This window comes from Fusarium verticillioides, chromosome 8 (genome assembly GCF_000149555.1).
Source record: "Fusarium verticillioides 7600 chromosome 8, whole genome shotgun sequence".
Lineage (NCBI taxonomy): Eukaryota > Fungi > Ascomycota > Sordariomycetes > Hypocreales > Nectriaceae > Fusarium > Fusarium verticillioides.
In genome coordinates this window covers 2,061,851-2,077,503 of record NC_031682.1, presented here as the reverse complement: position 1 = coordinate 2,077,503, position 15,653 = coordinate 2,061,851, and the positions used below count along the sequence as shown (strand labels likewise).

At 48.6% G+C, this 15,653-nt stretch overlaps 6 protein-coding genes across 7 annotated transcripts; 4 read left to right on the top strand and 2 right to left on the bottom strand.

Annotated features, from left to right (window-relative positions):
• Window positions 1-837: 837 nt before the first annotated feature.
• Window positions 838-2,524, bottom strand: FVEG_13882 (hypothetical protein; the record flags this gene model as incomplete). Its single annotated transcript, XM_018903226.1, has 4 exons — window positions 838-1,226; window positions 1,276-2,095; window positions 2,153-2,363; window positions 2,409-2,524. 4 exons carry the CDS (start codon window positions 2,522-2,524, stop codon window positions 838-840), a joined length of 1,536 nt encoding a protein of 511 aa, XP_018762289.1.
• A 2,269-nt stretch (window positions 2,525-4,793) lies between these two features.
• On the top strand, window positions 4,794-6,779 carry FVEG_13883 (hypothetical protein). The gene is made up of 4 exons (XM_018903227.1): window positions 4,794-4,938; window positions 4,994-5,972; window positions 6,028-6,172; window positions 6,225-6,779. Exons 1-4 carry the CDS (start codon window positions 4,829-4,831, stop codon window positions 6,647-6,649), a joined length of 1,659 nt encoding a protein of 552 aa, XP_018762290.1. The 5' UTR covers window positions 4,794-4,828; the 3' UTR covers window positions 6,650-6,779.
• A 936-nt stretch (window positions 6,780-7,715) lies between these two features.
• On the top strand, window positions 7,716-9,062 carry FVEG_13884 (hypothetical protein; the record flags this gene model as incomplete). The annotated part of the gene is made up of 1 exon (XM_018903228.1): window positions 7,716-9,062. One exon carries the CDS (start codon window positions 7,716-7,718, stop codon window positions 9,060-9,062), a length of 1,347 nt encoding a protein of 448 aa, XP_018762291.1.
• FVEG_17644 (hypothetical protein) lies at window positions 8,924-12,179 on the bottom strand. Of its 2 annotated transcripts, XM_018906881.1 has the most exons (4): window positions 12,079-12,179; window positions 11,876-12,027; window positions 11,176-11,824; window positions 8,924-11,123 (listed from the first exon to the last, which is right to left on the bottom strand). In XM_018906881.1, exons 1-4 carry the CDS (start codon window positions 12,158-12,160, stop codon window positions 10,393-10,395), a joined length of 1,614 nt encoding a protein of 537 aa, XP_018762292.1. In that variant the 5' UTR covers window positions 12,161-12,179; the 3' UTR covers window positions 8,924-10,392. The 2 variants fall into 2 exon arrangements, with proteins under 2 accessions (XP_018762292.1, XP_018762293.1); XM_018906882.1 differs by having other exon boundaries at window positions 11,876-12,179.
• Window positions 9,341-10,327, top strand: FVEG_13885 (ribokinase; the record flags this gene model as incomplete). The annotated part of the gene is made up of 1 exon (XM_018903229.1): window positions 9,341-10,327. One exon carries the CDS (start codon window positions 9,341-9,343, stop codon window positions 10,325-10,327), a length of 987 nt encoding a protein of 328 aa, XP_018762294.1.
• A 961-nt stretch (window positions 12,180-13,140) lies between the features above and the next one.
• On the top strand, window positions 13,141-14,815 carry FVEG_13886 (hypothetical protein; the record flags this gene model as incomplete). Its single annotated transcript, XM_018903230.1, has 3 exons — window positions 13,141-14,518; window positions 14,569-14,741; window positions 14,798-14,815. 3 exons carry the CDS (start codon window positions 13,141-13,143, stop codon window positions 14,813-14,815), a joined length of 1,569 nt encoding a protein of 522 aa, XP_018762295.1.
• Window positions 14,816-15,653: the final 838 nt, after the last annotated feature.

Here is a 15,653-nt window from a genome sequence, read left to right as displayed (position 1 = left end):
ACATTCGAATGGATGTGTTCATTTGCAACCTTCTGTATTACAGGTGGGAGCGCAGGTCAACCAAGCGCTGATTGAGATGTTGCAAATAACAGGAGAACGAAATGTCGCTATCCAATTCAACTTGTTGTTCTCAACCCATCTTGCTCATGGGACGGCTGGTCTCGAACGGGATCTCTCAGAGCGGCGGAGTAACCCGTTACACTGAGTTCAGGTCCGGCAATAATTGAGTTTCGGCCATGAGCGGCAGGGAATAATGCTCTTCACTTGCAATCTAGAAAGACCGTAAGTACTGTATTCTGAACTCGCGCGTGACAAGCTTCATGCCGTGGACACCTTCAACATTAGGGCAAAGGCTATTAGGATCTTCAGTCCCAAGCTAAAAAAACGGTCGGGGAACCTTGAAACACGGTCCAGCCTCAGCAGGCAACTTGGAAGGTTTTATCTTACTGTACTTTGTCCTGAGTGGATGCCCTTCAGAATGAACTGCTACTCGTCAAGGTTGAAAGATTACGTCACATTGGTATTCCCATCGCACGTTGTGCAGATAATGCATGGGAGGAAGAGAGGCTATTGCAAAGACGGTCTTTCCCATCAGTTGATATGCAGAACACCGAAATGGGGAATGGGCAGCAGGAAAGGTTATGAAGCTTGGGTTCGGGATATTCCGAGGGGCTCGTGGTGGAGCGAAACAGTGCAAAGTCTATTTACCAACAATAGCACAATGAAAGAAAGCAAGCGACTCATTTGCTGATGAATGGACAAGATGTCCTGTTTCTTATAGATTGAGGAGAAACAATTGGTATCTACCAGATTCCAATCCATAGTCATACAAATACTCTAAGGCCTCCACATGAATCCAGGATGCTTCCAATCCATCACACGAATCTCAGCATCAGTCTTGCCAGCCAGGGCCTGACCGACCTCAATCGAAGCTCTCCTTCTGTTATCCCAGGTCATGTAAACTTGCAGGACGATGGTGAGAAGGAAGATAGATGAGCACGCGCCGAGGTTAAGGCCATTGCCGATTGGATAGTTTGGTCCATCGAAGGGCAAAAAGCACCATGTCGAGATCAATCCTCCAATGTTACCAAGCATGACGTTCAAGCCAATTCCTGAAGCGCGTGCCGTGTCGCTCACCAAGTTGGCTGATACTTGAGCATTGGATAGAGCACCGTTGGCAAAGGTGCCTGCGCAGATGAGAAACGTGCCAGCGTAGCGGACATAAGCTGAAGCGAGTTAGTCAGAGTGTCAGGATGTAGTGAGCTTTGAACTTACGGTTCGTGGTGCTGAGAAACATGATGTACCCAGCGATGACTGGAAGCTGTGACAAGTTGATAAATATGTTTCGCTTATCAATGCGAGTCGATATGAAGCTGATGGTGACGGTGCAGACGGTACCGACGATGTAAGGCGGCACAGTACGCAATTGCTGTTGAACGACTGAATGGTTGGGGTAGATGGTCCTCACAATCGTGGGTGCGAAGAAAGCGAGGCCCTGTACGGTGATGTTGGTGAACAAGAAGATGGTGGAAGTTCCGATGGTAACAGGTGAGCTGATGCCCCGACGCGCCAGTTTCCAGGAGAACTTCTCAAGGACTTCGGTAGCACCAACACGCTCAGACTTGATACGCGCAATAGCCAAGTCCTTCTCCTCTTCCGACAACCACCGCGCAGTGCTAGGTCGATCCGTCATGGTAAAGAACGCAATGAGCGCCAGGCCAATAGTGCAGATGCCCTCAATAGCAAAGATCATTCGCCATCTCGTCAATGAGCCAAAGTGATCTAGCTTCAGAATACCAGAAGCCAAAAGACCACCGAAAGCACCGCCGAAGGAACCCATGGCGACATATATAGCTAAGCGGAAGGCAAGTTCGCTGCGTCTGTACCATCGGCTGAGGTAGTATGCGATACCGGGCAACATGCCTGCTTCGAAAATGCCGAGGATGAAGCGCACGGCACAAGCTTGGCCCATTGTGTGGACGAAAGCGGTTCCGAGGGAGGCAACGCCGAATGCTACAGAGGTAGCGGGGATGAACCAGCCGGGACCGATCCATTTGCAGACCATGTTGAGGGGGAGTTCGAAGACGATGTAAGACTACCAAGAGATATTCATGTTAGCATGTTCATTCGGTAGATAAGGGGTAGTACTTACGACGTAGAAGACGGTAAGCAAAATGTTGTAGTCATAGCCAGCAAGACCAAGATCTTCCTCGAGGCCGGCCAATCGAGCATTACCAATATTGGCACGATCAACGAAGCACATCAGGTACAGGATAGTGACTGATGGTAAGATATACCAGTCTAGCTTACGACGAAGCTTCTTCTCAGCCTCTGCGTCGAAAGTTGCAATGGGGTTGCCATGCCTAACAACGTCAACACAGCTCGAAACAAAGGGGCAGTCAACTTACTCGTCAGTGGCAAGATGCCCCCTCGCAGCAGCATCATGAGCATCAGCATGCTCAAACTCTTTGCTCCAAGGCTCCTTTCCATTGCCCCTCTCCGCGTCAGAATCTCTTGCAGTCATGGTAAGGTACAGATTCACAATTGTCCTGAAGATGGCTGTGACAGAAAGAACGGCTGTTGATCAGGGAGAAGGGAGCTGTTTGATACTGGCCATGGTAAGCGCGATGTCCCAACCCTGAGAGCGCCGAGCATGCCAAGAGTGAGGGGGAGTCGATAGTGCATCGGATGACGGACCGAACAGTGTCGGATACCGGGTCGAGCTATGATTCTGGACGAAAGGGGTAATCAGTGACAATCTAAGGATGGAATTGGCCAGTAGGAATGGTTTTGTTTAGCACTCCGTAAAAGATAAGCTTAATGATGGGGGGGGAGAATCTGGGGAACCAGATTGTGGGGGAGACCCGCTGGCGGCTATGGGATCATCACCGCCGTTGCATTCGAAGGGGTATATCCGGTCATTGACCTTGTCGCCCAATAGTCCCTGGTTTGTCGCCTTCTTAATGATAGATCATTTGGTGTTTTCTCTGCCTCGCTATCATTTGAAGATCTGTATGATTCCACCCCCGGTTATGTGTTTGGAACCCATGGTCAAAGCTCATTCCCGCTTCCAGAGATAGACACTCGTTTCCAACAACCACGGAGACATTTAGGCATTATCGGGCCCATCATAACACGCCTTATCAAATTATTCTAGCGATGATTAATGGATAGTAATAATTGGTTGTGCTAGGAGGAGGCATTGTCAGTCAATGTGTTTTCCCGACCTGTTCCCTCACTCCATATAACAAGACGCGTCATTTTGCCTGGTGCATCACCACGTCTGGGCAAGTCATTGGGCAGGCCATAGAGGACTCTCAGTGCTGAAGCAAATAGCTGAAAAGGCCCAGTCTCCCATCCTCCAAATATCCGTAAGCTTCTATCATACGCGATCATATCCCTTGATGTTGCCGATCAGTGAATACCGCGTCTATTACGCGTTGAACTGATTTTGCTATGACGCCTTCGGATGTCAATCCATTTGGCCGTCTCTTTCAACACACACTTGCGTTCTATCAAAATCTAATTCTACAAGATCTACAGTGATCTTAGCGTAGATTCACTGCCGTTTAGTGTATGGTAGTATCTCATCGCGTCGCGTTGGTGAGGAGGATAAAATTCGTACGACTCGGCAATACCCAGCACTTTCTGTTTATAATAAAATGATGCTAATATATTTTGCTCGTGACTGGACTTGATGTTGGCTTTGCCTACAAAAAGGCTAAAAGGAGGTGGCAGCAAATCGGTGTTGGAACCAGAGACCATGTGTACACCGAGCCTACAAGCTCAAATGATCATGTCCGAGTTTGGTCACTCTTTTCATGATTTACGTTGCGTCAAGTCTTCCCATTATTCCCACATACCCTTTGAACAATTCTTTCTATAAACTTGAAAAGTCAATAACAACGATACTAGTACTCCAACAATAGGCCCACACAATCTCGAGATAGCCTCATTTCGCGTCCTGAAATGTACGAAATTCAGCGGTGCAGGGTAAACAAACTCCCTCTGTCAGAATTGGAGAAATCTAGAACCTGTAGCGTACGTACGTACCGATACCCCAATTGCGCTCCAATTCAGTGCGCTATTGAAGTACCCATACTTGCTCCTCCAAGTTTTCGTGACCCACTGGAATGGGGCACACGCGACAGCTAGAATTTTTACGCGGGGCCCCAGGTTCCTCTGACGAACCGTGGGCGTAGCCTAAGGGTCGGAACCCAGTCGCCAGCGCAAAGGACCCCCCTTTTGGGTAAATACATGACCAATGCCAACTTGGGAAGTCCACTTGGACTGTTTTGAAGGTGGTGCAGTTGGACATGTCTCTGTTTGATCGAGGAACTGATGAATGTGATGATTTTGGAGTACCTTGGGCTGCTTGGTGATGGCGGGCTGGCAATTGAAGTTATAGTTAGGGCTAGTGAATTGCAGTCGCCGCAACGCAAGGGAGGAGAACCTGGTAAGGAACAAAGAATCAAGTACACGTACGTACTGCAATGAATTTGTCAATTGAAGGGAGTTTCAAAGGAAGCCTCTGCCGATTAGCCTCCAATTAAAGATGTCATCACTCCAATTCTCACGAGCCTTCGGCACTCGCTCGCCGGTGGTGGTCAGACCAAAACCCACACTATTCCCAAACAAGGGGTCTTAGCCTACCACCTTTCTCGCCCATAACGTACGTACGTAGTACTCCGTAAACTCCAGAAAATTAGATCCCCCAGTCAATTTGCCTGGGGTACAAAAGTGTTTAAAAGACTCGGACTTTCTCCCCATACCCCAGATTTCATCACATCAACCTCCCCTCCCCCCACAGCTTCGTCCTCACTTCACCATGTCTACCTCGGACGGCCCTTATACCTTGGAGCCTACGGCTCCCAAGAAGACTATCTGGAAGTCTATTCGGGAGAATCCCAAGGTCATCTTTATTGCATTTTTTGCTTCGTGAGTGCTCCTCACTTTGCATGTGTAGATGGTTGGTTTATTGACTGTGTTATAGACTTGGTGGTTTTGAGTATGGTTATCAACAGGGTGTTTTGGGTCAATCCCTCGTCATGACCCGCTTCACTGAAAACTTCCCCTCTGTTGTTAAGTCGTCTTCTGCAACAGGATGGCTCACATCTATCCTCCAACTGGGAGGTATTCTTGGATCACTATCAGCCGGTGTTTCCAGCGAACTTATATCGCGAAAGTACACCATGTTCATCGCGTGCTTATGGGTCGTCGTCGGCAGTTATCTTTACGTTGGTGCCACTGCAGGAAACCCCCAACTTCTCTATGCTGGTCGATTCCTGACCGGTGTTGGTGTTGGTCTTTTCAGCGGTGTTGGACCTCTTTACAACGCTGAGCTTTCGTCGCCTGAGATGAGAGGTCTCCTTGTGTCGTTTTATCAACTTGCGACTATTTTGGGCATTATGCTTTCCTTCTGGTGCGGCTATGGAAGCAACTACATTGGCGGAACAGGCGGCTCTCAGTCCGACCTCGCCTGGCGTCTTCCCTCTATCATCCAGGGTATTCCGGCTGCTATGCTCGCTGTCGGTATCTGGTTCATGCCCTTCTCTCCTCGATGGCTCGTCAAGGTTGGCCGCGACGAGGAAGCCAAGTCCACTCTTGCCTGGATGCGAAAGCTCCCCATCGACGACGACGCTGTTCAGGTCGAGTATCTCGAGATTAAGGCTGAGGCAGTCTTTGAGCAGAAGGTTTTTGCTAAAGACTTTCCTCACCTTGCTGAGAGGAACAAGAGCCGTTTCATGCAGCAGATTGCTCAATATGTGACTTGCTTCCGTTCAATGGACAACCTCAAGCGTGTGTGCACTGCTTGGCTCATCATGTTCTTCCAACAGTGGTCTGGTATTGATGCCATCATCTACTACGCTTCCAACGTCTTCATCAGCCTGGGTCTTACTGGAGGAACTATTGCTCTTCTTGCTACTGGTGTGACTGGCGTCGTCTTCCTCATTAGCACTATTCCTTCTATGGTAAGTCACTCAAGTCCTCGATGGCTTGGATGTATGCTAACATTGCCTTGTACAGTTGATCATCGATCGCGTTGGTCGCAAGCCTCTTCTGTTGATCGGCTCCGTTGTCATGGGTGCCAGTATGATCACTGTCGGTATCATCGTTGCCAAGTTCCGCCACGATTGGCCTAACCACGTCGCTGCTGGTTGGACTGCAGTTGGTAAGTCAATGTTTCGTCCACCAACCTTCAACTCTTACTCACACAATGTCAGCTCTCATCTGGGTCTATATCGCTGGCTTCGGCGCTACATGGGGTCCCGTCTCATGGACCCTCGTCTCCGAGATCTTCCCCCTCTCCATCCGCGCCAAGGGAGCGTCCATCGGTGCCTCAAGCAACTGGGTCAACAACTTCGCCATCGCCTTCTTCGTTCCTCCCATGCTCGAGTCTTGGGAATGGGGAACCTACATCTTCTTCGCCGTCTTCCTCTTTGTCGGCATTCTCTGGGTCTGGTTCTTCTTGCCTGAGACCAAGAATGCTTCTCTTGAGGAGATGGACCGCGTCTTCAAGAGCCGTGCCGGAGAACAGGATGCTGAGCTGCTTCGTGAGGCTCAGGCTGAGGTCGGACTTATGGGATCCGCGGCAGGACGCAAGGCTTCCTTTGAGAAGGAGGGTGAGAAGCATGTTGAGGCTCTGTAAATGGGAGGTGGCTCGTGATGATAGGATATCCGGAGCAGGGATGGGATGTTTATGGTGATGACGAGGTTGTAATGTTAGATACCACGCTATGCATAATGATCATTTTGGACATTTATTAATCTCTCTGCCTATATCATGTTCCTTGGTAGCTACTAAGTGATGAAGCATAGTCTAATGCATATGCACAAACACGTGCATCCAATCAAGACTCATCTCAACGCCAAGACAACCACGGAAGACAATCTATAGGGCTGGCGCTAGCCAAGTCTGTATATATCGTATACAGTAATCGTATATACAAAGAGATAAGCTCTTGCAATATTTCCACCATTCTATCACGAAGCAACAGACGCTGACTAGCCAGCTGGGGTGAGAAGATGGCAATGACATCATCCAAGATTGACCAATACTACAGGACCGTGGAGTTGATCCAATAGCACATGTCAAAACATCTCGACCACAGTTTCAGAATAAAGGTTTTGTATCGAAAGACTCTGTCTCTACAAAACTCAGGCAGGACGACCGGCGAAGTGCGTGGTGAAATCGCATGTTTACGTGAGCGGGCCCGATCGCCACTATTAGCATACGAACAGTCTGATTTAAAGTCACAGACTCGCGCGGGGAACTTTACCTCGTCGCAGTCTGTGCTTTCTGGGGCAATTCGGTTCCCAAATGGAAGCTCAAGTTACCTAGAAAATGGATCCCTTGCTCCCTCCGGTTGTTACGTTACCGAGTCATGGCCTTAGCATCGCGTCGCCTACGGCCCCCGAATACGGCTTAGTTCACCCAGCATCGAAACTTTGGAGAACTTCATGATTGGCCAATTGCAATTCCAATTGGTGAGTGGTCACCTTGGAATGGATCCTTCGGGGATCACCGGCGTCTGGAAAATTACCTTGTTTTCCGTCACACTTTGACAAATGAATTGAGAGTGAGCAGGAGGAGGCTACAATTCCGCTTCGGGACCGTATTTGCTCTCATCATCACATTCTTCCTTGATGTCGCTCATGTCGTGCCTTGTATAGACGATCATCCTAGCTCTCCATACTCCACTCATCATCTCACAATGGCCTTCTTTCCATCGGAAGACTTCTCCCTCGATCCCCGCTTCATCGAGCTGCAGGAAGAGCTCCGCACAGTCCTCTTCGCGGGTCTGTCCGGCCTATCACCCAGTGCATCAGTCACACCTGAAGCGGACTCATCATCACCGCCAACATCATCTCTCAACCTCTCCAGCGTTACAGTCAATGTCCCCAATGATAGATTAATATGCTATCTTCAGAACTGGGTAACAGAATGTGCGCCGTATCTGGACAAGTTTGATGAGGATAAGCATTTCCAGATTCACGTTCCGCTTATGGCGCAGAAGAGCCCAGCGCTGTTATATGCTATGCTTGCGTTTTCATCCCGCCAAATGGAACGGAGAGGCTTAACGCAGGAAGGTGGATGTGATAGTCTTGAGTTGTATCAGGAGAGTATTAGGCTTTTGAGTCCTGGCTTACAAGCCAAGGACCCTAATATGCTTGTTACGGCTTGCATTCTTGCTGTTTTTGAACTCATGTCTGGCGGCTCCAAGAACTGGAAGCGTCACGTCGAGGGCTGCGCGTCGCTATTTGAGTTCTTTGGAGTTGATGGTTTCTCCGGTGGCCTACCGCAGGCTGTCTTCTGGTGCTATGCCAGGATGGAGTTATGCGGAGCGATCATATCAGATGGGACAGAAACAGCTGTTCTTCCTCTATCAAAATGGGCTCCATCGCCACCTGAGTCATTGGTATCGTCTGAACAAGTCGAGCGATATGTGCGGGACATGTTTCATCGAAGGAGCCGAGATTGTCCAGACATGCAGGCTAACTGGGCTATCTATCTCTGCACCAAAGTCTGCGATCTGAAATTTCGAAGAACACAGAGTCTAGAACTCGGGAGAGTAGATGTCCAAGATGACAGACCGTTTCAAGAACAATGGCAACATCTCTGGAACGAGCTTCAGTACTGGCTTGACGAGCGCCCAGCAGCAATGAAGCAGATTAGTATGGTTGAAGCAGGCGATAAACAGATCTTTCCAGCCATGCTTTTCCCCCACTGGGCAGCTATCTCAAGTAATCAGATCTATCACACTGCATGTATCCTCATGCTGGAAATGCGTCATGACTTAGACTCTCAGTGCCTGGCGCTATGGCATGCCCGACAAGTCTGTGGAATATCCTGCGCAAACCTCCATCCTGGAAGTCTTGTGAATTCCATACAGCCACTATATATAGCTGGAAAGCTCTTCTCACATGTTAACGAGAGGAAGCAGATCGCTAGGCTGTTGAAAAGCATTGATAGGACAACAGGATGGGGAGCTTTGTGGAGGCTGACAGATCTTGAGGCTGAATGGGGCTACGACGTTGGCGCGCTGCTAAAGACACTGTAAGGACTTGCGACAGGGATCTTAGCGAACAGGAGACCCAGAGAACTCGTAACATATCATAATATTAAGCATGATTCCACTAGACCCCGTTCACATGCTTCTTGATCGACTATCCGCCATCGCATAAGACACCCATTTTCAGGATAGCGTGCCCAGAACGGGTGGAGACCATCGCCAACACTCAGCAGCCATGCACTGCCTGTATAAAGGTTTCCGTCTTTTAGAAGATCCCTGCTCCGTCTTTCATATCTGCAAACATTCATATCCCCCAAACAAACACCATGGCGTCACCAAGACCAGTCATCAGTGTCCTCGGGTCACTGAACATCGACCTCGTATCATATGTCCCTCATCATCCCCTCCCTGGTGAGACAATAACTTCAAGCCGGTTCAATGTCTTCCCGGGTGGAAAGGGCGCAAACCAAGCTGTTGCTTGTGCGAAACTTTCGAGGACTTCTGATCTGAAGAACCCAACCGTTGATGTTACCATGATTGGCGCCGTTGGAGCTGATGCTTATGGTTCCGTACTGCTTGACAGTCTCAAGTCATATGATGTTGGAACCAACTCTATCATTGTAAACAAGGACGGAGGCGCCGAGTCACAGAGCGGTATTGCAATGATTATTGTGGATGAGCCAACTGGTCAGAACCGCATCATCTTATCACCAGGTGCCAACAATTCTCTTCAACCAAGCCACTTCGCCGAGATTCCTGGTCCAGCACCGTCATTGCTTATCATGCAGCTTGAGATCCCTCTGGAGACAGTCATTCAGGCATTCAAAGCCGCCAAGACGACAGGAACTCCCGTTCTGCTCAACCCCGCTCCCGCTCAAGTACTCCCAGCAGAGATCTACCAAGGTCTAGCTCACTTGATCCTCAACGAGACCGAAGCGGCTTTATTGTCAAATAAGGACGAGTCCGAGTTTGAAGACATCTCGGTTGTTGAGAAGGCCGCTGCTGATTTCCTCGCTCGAGGCGTGCGGAACGTGGTGATTACTCTGGGTGGAAAAGGTGCATACTACACCAACGACACAGGCGCCAATGGCCTCATCCCCGCTCTGAAGGTCGAAGTTGTGGATACGACTGCTGCTGGTGACACGTTCATCGGTGCTTATGCAGTTGAGCTTGCGGGCGCTGAGCAACGGTCCGAGAAATTCGACATTGAGAAGGCTGTCAGGTCAGGAATCTGGGCGTCATCCAAGACAGTCGTGCGAAGGGGAGCGCAGGTGTCTATACCATGGAAAGATGAATTGGAGTCAGCGAAGTAACGGAAAATAATTAATTTAATACGACTCTCATGGCCCTATCTGATCCGCTTGGCTATCATAAAATGTCAGGAGTGCGCATTTGTCGGTGCGCTGGTATGCCTAGAAGAAGACCAAAACTGCTGCAGATCCGCAATCTCGATCTGTAAGGGGATCTTTGTCGCATCCCCAATTCGCTGGAAACATGAGAGTAACGCTTCCTGCTGGGATGGATACGTCATATCTCTCGCTATACGAACAACAGTTGCAACAACGACAGGATCCCATTGATCAGAAAAGTTATTCCACAGAGCAAGTTTGGCGAGTTTTTGAGCATGCCAGCTTCTTGAAGCTAAGCGATGTGGTATCGATGATAATTTGACTAAGCGTGGTTTATAGGAAAGCAGTATCAGGGCTGAGAAATGAATCGCTAAGTTGGCTTGAACCGCAATGGCGCTCGAATAGACATCTGCTGTGAATGGGGTATTGGTAGAGGCTGCGTGGTCAACTTCCGGGCTCTCTAGTAATGGGATCATATCGGGAGGACGGTCTCGAAACCATTGTACACAGCGTGCCCATAATTTGGACCATGTTGACCAAACAAGTGAGTATGAGTCGTGAGTTGGTGACTGCGCGGGTGCGATGCCGTTGAAGAGAGGTGTGATTTCATCGTGGATCAAGTGGCAGCATGCCGCGAGATGCGTTAGACAGTCGTCGTAAATTCTCGGCGGTGTCAGGGCAGAGGTTAAGAATGCGTCGTTAATTAGTGGTAGGGACTGTAGTGATGGTGATTTGGTGGTAATAATGGAAGCAGCAAGCTCTGTTGGTCAGGGTTAGCTTGTCTCTTACAAACATGAGATCAAATGTAGTACCTGTCTTGAAGTGAAAGCGATCAAGAGTTTTGAGAGGTTCCTCCTGACTCTCAAAGAACTGACAACGTTCTCTCACATCTACGCAATCAGAGTGCAGATTTGCCCACTCAGATAGGCCAGTATAAAAGAAGTTGCCAAGAGCAAGTAACGACCGTCCGATGTTAGCGACGAAAGCATCCTCTAGGGATAACCGATGCTGGAACTGTTGGACGAGGTGAGTATCGCCTTCATGGGTAGTGGAACTTGAACTCCTCCTACTGCGGCGCATAGCAACCCATATGATGATATCCATTATGGTAGACTTTTCTGCTGCCATTGTCATGATCTTTGGTCCAAAGGTTGATCTAGGGGCGTTTGAGTCCAGCCACGGCACTATCTGATAGCGAAATCGAAGCATTGCTGTTTGTCTCTCTGAGGAGTTCTGCTCTGATAGAACTGTTTCGTTCCATCTTGACGGGGTGGGGATTTGGTTCCCGTCAGGTTGGTGATGATTGTTGGTTGAAGGGATTGGTTGAGGAACCTCTGTAGTCGTGTTGTGAATAGATTCAAGTCTCTCTGTCCGAGTAGTACTGGCCATGGGGCTCTCAAAGACTGGTTCGGCGGGAGCAGGACTTGAGTCGACAAAGGATAACAAACTATCTTGAATGGGCTGAAAGCATTGTTAGCGATCGACTGACTCGTGGAAGATATTCAGACTGACCAGAGATGAATCAGCATCATCGCCATTATCCCCTTGCACGCTACCATCCTTCCGCAGTGATGAGCGTACCCCTGGCACAAAGGTCCACTCTTTGAACTCGCACGTCACATTCCTCCCGATACAACTGCCGCATTGAGGTCTTTGTTCATCACCTTGTAACCAAATGTTAGACAAAGTCACCGGGAGAGACGCGACTGACTAACATTTTCTTCGACGTCTTCGACATGGGATACAGCCTGTGCGGGACCGTCTTTTGTTATCGGGTATTCGTCTTACGACTGGCATTGCGACGACAAGGTACACACGCACGCGTTTTTGGCGAGGAAAAAGATGGAGCGATGGGAAAAGAGGAGTCTTGAGGGCGGTGGAGATGGGCAGATTCTAAACTCAATTTCTCGGAGTCGACGCTTTGATCAACACGAAAATGATATCATATTTTGGAGTATGACTGCAAATTTCCATATTAAAGGACAATCTGTGAAATATTAATGGAGGCCATTAGAAGGGCTCTTCATCTATTTCTTGGCTGACGAAATGGCATGCAACTGCCAGCGGCACATTCCAACCATGATACTAGACCAGAACAGGAAAGGTTCTGGAAATCCGTACCGCAAATGAAGCTATCGATAATTTGCATCCTCTGTATAACTGAGCTTAGGCCTTGAATATCGATCAAGGTGGTCAAGGTTACCAGAAAGCAGAACAAAGGTCTCAAATAGAGCTCATCTCATCAGCAATCAAGTTGCAGCCAGGTCAAGTATCACCGCCAGAAAGGATCCCAAGCCCAGAGCAGAATGTCACTCGGCGAAAATTCACTGCGTCTAATGGCGTGAATCAAAGGGAAACCGTTGGTGAGAAGCTCAATAATACCATAACATAAGCGGCTAGATGCAATAAGTAGCATAAAAGCCAGTAAATGAAAGTTGTGAGGCTAATCTTCTTGGGCTTTAGTGTTACGATCTTGACCGTTTGGCTTGAGATGGGGAGGGCGTGAGCAAAGAGCGACGCCATCATGAGAAAGCGATCTCAGCCCCAGAAGCCTGGACCACAAACTATAGATGCGGCTGATAATACCCGAGTAGTCATTGGTCTTTTCTACCTGGGTTTAATGCGAGGCGCTCTAGGTTGATGAGAACGTCACACCTCCGCAATGAAACGGCTCACATATCATATGGAGGATGCGCAGACCTTACATATATACCTGGCAAGCCGATCAGATCAAATTCATAGAAATTAGAAATAGCTTTCTTCAAGTTTCTACCGCGATGAAACTACAGATCCCACTCTTCGTCCTCTTTGCAACTGTTGCACAAGCCCAGTGGAAGGGTTGTTCCAATCCCTGGCCCAACATGACCCCCGGCACACAATATACCCCCAGGGATAAATGTCGCAACTTAGCAGGTTATCCAAAGAAGTTTCGAGATATAGAAATCACCGTGACGTATACACAGCAATGGAGCCGTCTAGCCAGCAAGACCAAAACAGCTGTAAACCCAATCCTCAAAGAATCTATCGAGAAAAGCATGGAAGCCTACCGCAAATTTGCAAAGCTTCCATCGAGAATTGTAGTCATTTTGACAACAGAAAGCGACGAAGACTTCACAGCAGAGACTTACTATCCTAATCTTAGGAAGCCGCCGTGTCAGATCAAGTTGCTCAAGAGATGGACCACCGAAGCAACAACTAATAAACCTCGGGTACTACAGGCTCTTGCACACGAGATATATCATTGCATACAGAGTCTCGGGAAAATTGGGAACCATCCTGATCCGCAATGGGTTCGTGAGGGCTCTGCAAACTATTTCAGTAACCTCGTCTTTCCTGACTCCAATGCCGAATGGCCTGATAAGAAGCATAGCGGCGTCGCGTATAAGCCGAATCTGCCAATCTATGCACATGTTGGTTTAGAAGCCTACGCGACCAGCATCCTTTTTCAAGCGCAAGACGAAATGAATGAGGATGAGTTGAACAAATTTGTTCTGGCAACGCCTGGAGGATCAAGCGGGGTCCAAGAACGAACTCGACTTTCACATCTATCAGGATTTACGGACGAGCTTTTCATTTTCGCAAAAGGTTTCGCACTACAGCAGATCAAAGATACCAACGGAGATCTCATTCCGATCGATAAAATCAACCCCGTTTCTGCCTCAATCAAGTTTGACAAAGCGGGCACTACCGGCACCGCAACGCTCACAAGCACGCCGTTCACTATTTCGGTCTTCAAAATAGCTATCGACCCCGGGAGGACGTCAAAGATTTACTCATCGGCGGACGATAACCAGAAGCTTGCTTACCGAAAGTCAGACGCCAAATCGTGGACCGACATGGCCACCGATTCCTCTTCTGGACGCACTATTGATCTTGCATGCGATGAGAAAAACACTAAACAGACATACATGGTTTTATTCATCTCAACGAAGGATGTGAGGAGTGATAAAGTTAAAATCACGGTTGCGACGGGTAAGCCGAAAAGGTGCGGCACGAGAAGCGGCTTCGTTCTGTATCCTCTCTTTAATCCTACGACTAGCGGAGGATACTGTCCGAAGGGAACGCATTCTTCCAGGATAGCGATCTGGTGGTGCCCAGATGGGACACAATTAGACGAGCATGTAGCACAGCAAGTCAGTCTCTGCTGTCTAACCGGTCAGTCTCGTGTTGTAAATGCTGTTATGCTGATAGGCTAATGGTCCAAGACACCGATTGCAGTAAAGACATCGTCCTAGATCATCTCAAATGCGCTAAACCTGAGTGGATACTCTGGAACAAGCAGAACAGAGAGGTCGGATGCTGTCAAGTTGGATTTTACCCTACAGCAAACAAATATTACACCACGGTTCCTGCGACATGGGATAAACGCTTCGTGCAGGTATTCACATGCTTTCACTAAATTCTGCAAGATTTTACTAACGGCGAGATCAACAGATTTCACAGAGCAGTTAGTCTAGCTATGCGAAGATCACATCACAGATTCATCAAGAATGGGAATTTCAATAGCATTCACTTCTACTTCATCGTATTTGCGGTATTTCACGGATGAATTCAAAGCAATAGGGTAGTCCGAAAACTCAATTTTGAACTTTGTCGCATTGCTTAACCTATCACGGCATAAGTGATCTTTCTCCCAAGCTATATTCGGATCTAGTCAAGCTGCAAAAACTTCAGTGTCTAGACCCTCAAGAAGCGAATCTTCGGATAGAGACACAAACCGACGGCGTGCATCCTCACCGAGGATCGTTTAGCAAGCGTTGTGGTTTGCTGCCGTTGAACATGGTATTCTGGTATGCGAGTTCCAATTTCGCTGCGTTGGGACTGGTCAAAGACTATATTGTGATGGGATACCCTATTGGATGGCTCGTATCACTGCTGAACTCAAAACGCGGATATCTTCACTGGTGCTTGCAGCATGATACGACTCTGTCTGTATAACTACGCGTTCGATCAGGCTGGACCGTATGCAATTGTTGGAATGGGAACATGTATCGGACTGTCTCGTCCGGTTCGTTCTAAGCCGCATCGCGAGCGTTTTACCGAGCCAAACAATGAAGGGCCCATCTTACGGGGCGCATGTAAAAGCCTCATCATGCAAGGATGAGGCTCGAGGCACTGTTATGCTTAATCGATAGCTGCCAAAGCTGCATGCAGCTTGATAGCTAGTTCCAGGCCAGCAATCACATCTTTGCCTCACGCCATGGCTCAAGCTCTGAGACGCGCAAGCATGGGCTTTGGGGAATAGTGTAGCAAAATGGCGCAGCTGAGAGTGAAAAGTGCATTGTTTGAC

What these genes read in the sequence shown, in the direction of transcription:
- FVEG_13883 (XM_018903227.1), top strand. Translation starts at nt 4,829, where the DNA reads ATGTCTACCTCGGACGGCCCTTATACCTTGGAGCCTACGGCTCCCAAG. An exon ending in TTAGCACTATTCCTTCTATG is followed by an intron (nt 5,973 to 6,027) that starts GTAAGTCACTCA and finishes TGCCTTGTACAG; the next exon opens with TTGATCATCGATCGCGTTGG. An exon ending in TGCTGGTTGGACTGCAGTTG is followed by an intron (nt 6,173 to 6,224) that starts GTAAGTCAATGT and finishes ACACAATGTCAG; the next exon opens with CTCTCATCTGGGTCTATATC.
- FVEG_17644 (XM_018906881.1), bottom strand. Translation starts at nt 12,160, where the DNA reads ATGCCAGTCGTAAGACGAATACCCGATAACAAAAGACGGTCCCGCACA. An exon ending in ATGATGCTGATTCATCTCTG is followed by an intron (nt 11,825 to 11,875) that starts GTCAGTCTGAAT and finishes CAATGCTTTCAG; the next exon opens with CCCATTCAAGATAGTTTGTT. An exon ending in TCGCTTTCACTTCAAGACAG is followed by an intron (nt 11,124 to 11,175) that starts GTACTACATTTG and finishes CCTGACCAACAG; the next exon opens with AGCTTGCTGCTTCCATTATT.